This window comes from Protomyctophum bolini (genome assembly GCF_963924005.1).
Source record: "Protomyctophum bolini genome assembly, chromosome: 21".
In the NCBI taxonomy this organism is placed as follows: domain Eukaryota; kingdom Metazoa; phylum Chordata; class Actinopteri; order Myctophiformes; family Myctophidae; genus Protomyctophum; species Protomyctophum bolini.
This window is the reverse complement of record NC_137882.1, coordinates 7,332,828-7,340,327: the sequence shown is the minus strand read 5'-3', so window position 1 is coordinate 7,340,327 and position 7,500 is coordinate 7,332,828. Positions and strand designations below refer to the sequence as shown.

The 7,500-nt window shown below is 43.3% G+C and overlaps 1 protein-coding gene across 1 annotated transcript in view; it reads right to left on the bottom strand.

Moving 5' to 3' along the window:
* The window catches only part of LOC308336762 (receptor-type tyrosine-protein phosphatase mu-like), a 128,588-nt gene that overhangs the window by 29,392 nt on the left and 91,696 nt on the right, over positions 1 to 7,500 (bottom strand). Inside the window, 4 exon segments of the mRNA XM_080794302.1 lie at positions 77 to 209; positions 5,244 to 5,280; positions 5,457 to 5,551; positions 5,994 to 6,175. Coding sequence (XP_080650428.1) covers positions 77 to 209; positions 5,244 to 5,280; positions 5,457 to 5,551; positions 5,994 to 6,175 — 447 coding nt within the window.

Sequence of the window (7,500 nt, the reverse complement as noted above, 5' to 3'; positions counted from 1 at the left end):
GCATATACTGTATGTGTGAGCACGGTCATTCACGTGCACACATGCGTTCGTGCGTTTGCGAGTGCGCGTGTGTTACCGTTTCTTCATCAGCAGGATAACGCCGAGGAAGATGATGATTGACAGCAGAACTCCGGCGGTGGCTCCGGCGATCTTCACCGTGTGGTCCGACTGTTTCTCTGGCTCCGCCTCCGGACCGCCGGTCACCGCCCCTGCAAGCAGCGGCGGTTTAAAAAATAGCATGACCTACAAGCTCGTAGTGCGCCACTCGGTGCCGCGCTATGAGCTTGTAGATCTGCTATTTTTCAGTAGCTAAAGTATATCATAATTCTTAAAACACCAAAAGGGGTTCCCATTCAGAATGGGACTAACTCAGCCCCTATGCTGATGCTGTAGCTCCAAGATGAGGTCCCACAGCGTTTCAGGACCGCCGCATGGTTTCCACAGTAGGAACATTTCTTACCTTTTTCTGCACATCGTATCGAAAAAGTAAAGAGCTAAACAATTTACGGGTTGAGACGAGCATTTAAATCGCTTTTCTATAGTCAGCCCATTCCATATTTTTCAAGGACGTTGTGCGCATTAGCGCCTCCCCTGGTCGAATGTCGACTGAACTGAAGTCAGTTGGAAAATCATAAACCCACATTCGACCAGGGGACACGCTAATGCACACAACTTCCTTGAAAAACATGAAAGCGGCTGATTAAACAATCGATTTAAACCCGTGACTTGGACTTTCTTAATACAGTGAATATAGTTTAGCTCATTATCGGACCTTTACTTTTTGTAAATGTGTAGAATAGGGTAAGAAATGTTCCTAGTGGAAACCATGCGCCGGTTCTCGCACATTGGAACGAATATACACTCCCGTGCTCTGACTGATACTGATAATACGCCTCTCCGACTAGACCTACTTACTTACTTCTTCTACTGCATTACAACTCAGAGGCAACATTTGTACTTTTGCCACCACCACGATTAGCTTCAGTTGCTAGTCACTTTGCAGCATTTAAGCTTCACTTTATGCAACGCTTGCTAGCATTAGTGTAAGCTTGACTGTACGTAACTCTTGCTAGCATTAGCGTAAGCTCTGCAGTGCATACAGTATGACTATCACCTTAGCTTGTTGTGGGAAAACATTAGTGATATTAGACCCAAATGCAAAAGTAAAGCAGGAAATTCAGACATTCGAAGCAAGACAGAGGAAAATCATGACATAAAGTCAGTGTGTGTGTGTGTGTGTGTGTGTGTGTGTGTGTGTGTGTGTGTGTGTGTGTGTGACACGTGATGTTTCAAGTGCGTAGTATATCAGAAGCAACTGAAAATATTTGTGTCCTTGATAATGTATTTTATAAATGTGGACTCAAATAAAGAAATCGAAATGTGTGTGTGTGTGTGTGTGTGTGTGTGTGTGTGTGTGTGTGTGTGTGTGTGTGTGTGTGTGTGTGTGTGTGTGTGTGTGTGTGTGTGCTCGTCTGACCTGTCAGCAGTTTGTCTCCAGGAGCAGGAGCGATACGGATGTACGGCGTTGTGAGTTGAGTTGCGATTATAGCAGCTGTCAATCAAATGCATGCAGAGAGACAGACAGACAGACAGACAGACAGACAGACAGACAGACAGACAGACAGACAGACAGACAGACAGACAGACAGACAGACAGACAGACAGACAGAAAGAGAGACAGGCTGTAGCAGTGGTTTATAGTAAAGCAGAAATATTAGTAAGATGTTGCATCACAATGCATCTTCTCATGACCGTAAACGCCTCGTCGCCGTTTGATTGGCTGAGCAGCAGATTGAAACAGGAAACACATTGTTCTTCTTTCCCATTCCAACCAGTGCTGCTGAGCCAATCAAACAACGATATGGAACAGGAAATGGACACCTTGCCACCTTCTGGAAACCCAAGACTACAGTTCTGCTGTTTAGTAGTTATTTAGTTCATATTTACAGTCAGAGAAGAGCAACACCGTTGAGTTCATACAGAAACAGAGAGAGAGAAAACTATAGAGACAGCAGAGTTAAAGCAGCAGTTCATTGCAACCATCAGACATTAGTATTTATTAGACATTATGGGCTATATCTTGCATCACCCCTTAACCCTTATCCCTAAACTAATTTGCCATTTTTTACTATTTAAAAAAAACCTTTTAAAATAGTTCAAATAGCAGATCTACAAACTCACGATGTGATGTCTCGATGTATATCGGCTAGTTGAACTATTTTAAAATGTTTTTCAAAGTAAAAAATGGCAAATTAGTTTAGGGATAAGGGATAAGGGTGGCGCAAGATGGAGTCCTGTGAGTTGATATTCCTCCAAGTAACTTTAACCATGTGCATGAAACTGTGATATTATACACCTGCTGCTATTTACTGTTGACGAGTGACCATGCAGGCCACAATCTGTCATCCACACAGACTGGAATACAAAACAACCTGCCCCTTTACCAACTCGCCTGAACCTAAACCTATTCCTAAACTTAACCCCAGTAAAACAATGCCTAAACCTAACCCTATTCCTAAACTTAACCCCAGTAAAACTATGCCTAACCCTAAACTTATTTCTAACCTTATTCTCAGCAAAACAAAATAAAGAATACAAGAACCGCCGCCGCACCGAGCTGTCTGCGTGAGGTCGCCGGTGGAAAGAAGCTGGGGCGAGATGGAATTGGGGCGACCGTACCTGTTACCCACCCACTCTGTCTGGACTGAAGTTACCATCTGCTCCAACCCATAACACTTCTTCAGGGCATCATTTGAGGTGTCAGAGGATGGCACCTACAGTATGTTCACACTTAACCTCAAATTCTGTTATTGTATGCCTATTTTCCCAAACTCTGTGTGTATGTGTACGTGCGTGCATATATTTATCTATTATCTAGTATCTATTTTTTTTTAAATCATTCAAACGGATTTAAACAAACAATTTAAAGATGTGATTTTAACTCAAGACTCATAAAAATGGGTCCGTGACCGCATAATGTCTCCGACCCAGTGTTTGTGAAGCCCTGCCGTGGTTTCCACTGTGGAACAATTAAGCACCAGGAAACACAACTACTGTTGAAGGGATTGGAGCTTTAACACAATCAGGAGAACTTTATGAGCCTCGTCTGTTTAACATTCACATCACCTCCTGCACCGCAAAGCATTGTGGGTACTTTGACTCAGGGCCAGCCCCTCTGGGACTTGATTGGCTGCTGCAGTGTGAATGACAAGCGCCGAGAGGCCAGACACAGCCAATCAGCATCTGTTGTTGTTAACGACCGACAAATAAAACCTGATTGAATCTGGAAACCAAACTAACTAATTACTGCGCCCGCATGTGTGTGTAGCGTGTGTGTTTAGTGTGTGTGTGTGTGTGTGTGTGTGTGTGTGTGTGTGCGCGCGCGCGCGTGTGCGAGTGTGAGAGCTTGTGTGTGAGAGAGATTGTGCATGTACATCAGTATATGTTTAGTGTGCGTGCATGTTATGTGCAGCAGGGGAGTAAACAATGTTTGTGTGATTTTAGCGTTTAGCCGCTGATACTAAACGACCCCCTGGAAACCCATAGCAGACTGTCATTAGCCTAGCGGTAGCCTGTAGCACACAGCCTAGAGTTAGCGCACAGCCAGTTAATGAAGAGAACGCGACTACAGTTCAGAGCCAGTTCTAAATAATTGTAATATAATTTTATAAGAAGACATTACACTGAAATTAAATGAATAGAGAAGAGGAGATGAGTATAGGCTAGGTGAGAGGAATAGACAAGATGAGAGAAGAAGAGAAGAGAGGAGTAATCAAGGGGAGAGGAGAGAAGAGGAGAGAAGGGGAGAGGCGAGGAGTTCGGGCGAGGAGAGGAATACGGCACCATCTGTTCATTAGTTTGAACAGGTGTACATCGCTAAAACTTAGCCTAGCACTTAGCTGGCTGGCTGGCTAGCTAGACACCATCTGTGCTCCATTATTTAGAATGGCTGCACTGCTGCTTGGCAGCTAGCCGCTAGTTTAGCCTCCGGGCTAGTAGTGCTCACCAGAGCCCAGATATCTGGCTGGCTTACAGCTCGATAGCCATTGTACTGTAAATATTAGGTCACATGGTTCGAACCCGGTGGCAGTAGTGTGTCCTTGAGCAGGTCATTGTGGTCAGTGTTTATTGTTAATTATTTCTTTGTTACCGTTTATATTTGTAGAAAAAAAGTGAGGAACCAAAACCTTTTTGGAACGAAAAGGCAAAGTAACACCTTCATCAAAGTATCCTTTTTCTTAAACATTAGAGTCCTCCATTGTCATAACGGTGTCTTTCTATGATCTGCTAGAACTGCGATTCCCAGAATTCGGTTTGTAACAAAACCACAGACGTACCGCTCCAAAACCTCAAAACAGTGATACAGGGTCCTAGAGTGGCAGAGGATTATATAAAAAAATAACGTATGTGGGCCTGGGCCGTGGCTCAGCGGTCCAGGCACCTTGGCCGGTAGTCCGAGTCTGGCAGTGTGCCGCGGGTTCGACTCCCGTTCCCGACGGCCTTTACTGCATGTCACCCTCCCATCTCTCTCCCCCATTTCCTGTCATCCTCCCTCTATAAAAAATATCAAAAAAGGCGAAAGCCGCAAAAAAAACACAACGTATGTGGAGGTCGGGTGGTGCAATGGTGCCTGCCCACCATCGCCAAGGTTTAACGTGGTGCCTCCGGCTTTGGCAAGCATCTACAGAAGGGGTGCCGACACCTATTTGACTTGACAGCTACTTTACAAATAACAAGATCTACCCACCGAAAAAAACATATCCCAAAAAATATCCCATTGCTGAAGATGTTTTACCCGATGGAGCTTTGGAATAGCGGCGTTGTCATTGACATAATTGACAAAAGTACTTGAAATGGATGGGAAATAGAGGAAGAAAATGGAATTGGTAGATTCTTTTTTAATAATATAATATGGTATTATGGGTTTGAGCTGACAGGCCCTTTTGACATCAATCAATCAAGTCAGCTTAATTCAAGTGGCAGATGCCAAAATGTCACGTGGTCTACCTGCACAGCATTTGTGATCTACTGGTAGATCGCAATCAACCGTATATTCCTACACTACGGGCTTGGAGCACGGACTGTTGGTATAGGAAGGAATAGGACGAAGGCGCCATGTCCTCACTGGCAGAGTCAGTGAGTCAGGAGGATACAACAGCATTAACATGCGTGTGTGTGTGTGTGTGTGGGGGGAGGAAGTCATTGGCATAATAATGTCTAAATAAATAAATAAATTGTCTCACCTTTTGTCGCTACTCGAACACAGTCCAGTTTAGTCTCCTGTTAGAGAATGAGAGAGGGGGAGAGAGAGAGAGAGGAGGGGGGGGAGAGATAATGCCTTGACATTTAAAAACACTGATTAAAATTACTTTTACTTTTACTTGAAAGATCTCAGTGAGACAAGAACACAGACAGACAGACAGACAGACAGACAGACAGACAGACAGGTGTCTCACCCCGTTAGCTGTACTGACAGCTTGGTAATAAATACTGTAGCTTTTATGAGGTCGCAGAGGAACATTCCAGAACCCGCTGTATGTCCTGTTATCACCTGCACACACACACACACACACACACACACACACACACACACACACACACACACACACAGTAAGTACACGCATCAATAAAAAAGACACACCTAATAATGTTAAATGTTAAACGTTAACATAGACAGATTTATTATACACTACACTATACACTACTGGAACACAATACAATGCAATAAATAAACTACATTACAGCACAATACTTACAGTAGTCTGTCTGTCTGAGTGGATTATTATGGCGACGACGATCTAAGATGGACGATCCAGTGCTGTGCTAACAACATAGCTAGCTAACCGGCAAACGTAAGTAGCATTATGGCTTGTACGATCGAATGCACTATAAAAGCGCAATTGCCATCAATCAACGGCCATGGTGGTAAGCGTTAGTATAAAAATTAGGCTTCAATTGGCATTAATCAACGGCAATGTAATAATAATAATTACCTATGCAGAAAGGGGCGGGGTTGCGTATGTGACTCGGGGGAAGTTCGGCAGTGAAATAATAATGAGAGTTGAGGGACGAGGCGTTCTGGAAGTGGATCGGAACCGGATAACAACGCAAGATCTCTGCATTACCACGAGTCAACCTGCGGGGGCGCTCTTCTTCTACCACCACCTGGTACTTACTGTGGAGAGAGGGAGAGAGAGAGAGAGAGAGAGAGAAGGGGGGAGAGAGAGAGAGAGAGAGGTCAGGCAATTTTCAGAAATTAGCTTGATTGATTGTATTCTTATTCATATTGATCATCTGCTGTCTGCAGAGGAGAGGAGAATACTGTGATGCTTGAATAAATAAAGGCTATAAATGAGGTAGACACCTAAACACACACACACACACACACACACACACACACACACACAGTTCTCTCCATCAATCAGCAGTTTAATTATTCAACTCCAGAAAAAGGTCATCTCGTGTGCGTGTGTGTGTGTGTGTGTGTGTGTGCCTGTGTGTGTGTGCGCGCTCACACGTGCGTGTGTGCACAACAGTGCGCAAACTAGATGTTTTTAATATCAAACACACAAAGTCCAAATATGGTGAAACAGGATGTAACACTGTAGAGATAATTACCATAATTATGTGGAACGTACCACTAATTACACACCTACACACTCATTAACATGCACAGCAGTTCACACTAATTTAAATAGCTCATTAGTAGTTCACACACACATGCACGCATGCACGCACACACGCACGCACGCACGCACACACACATGCACACACACAAAGCCACTGTAACTCACTAATGTACGTACATTAATAATTAATGTACACGTGTGTTTATACTGTCCCTCACTAATATGATTGTACTTAATGTACAATATGTGTATCCTGTCCCTCACTAATATACGTCATTATAATTAATTACACGTACATAATGCATACCTGTACCTCCAATAGTGGAATTTGAAAAGTACATTCAGTGCTGTACTCGAGGTACCGGCTTGAGGCAGTAGCCGCAGTACTACACAAATACTTATTACTGTTACTCCTATTATTACTAATACTGATACTGATAGTAATGCTAGTACTACTTTTGTAGGCTCAATATGCCAGTTTGTCACATCCAATAGATCGTGTGATCTTTTGTGGCCAGATGTAGTTTTCTGGGGTCTAGTAGGACAATAGTAAATATTTAAGAAGAAAATCGATATTAAATGTTGAAAATAAAATACATATTTAGTGTAGGCCTATGTTCGAACGTCCCCGCGCCCCCCTGTAAAAATAGCTAAAATCGCAAAAACGAGTAAAACAAATAAATAATACTCATCTTTTACTTTCTCTAGTAACAACGTAGAACATGAACCTTGGTTGTTAAAAACTAAAGTTGTCCTTTAACGAGAATCCTTCCATCGTTCCTTCCATCCAACGATAGTAATGACACCCAATCCTCCACGCTCACGCACTGAACAAGCATGAAGCCTAGCTCCTTTCCACTTATTAACACTT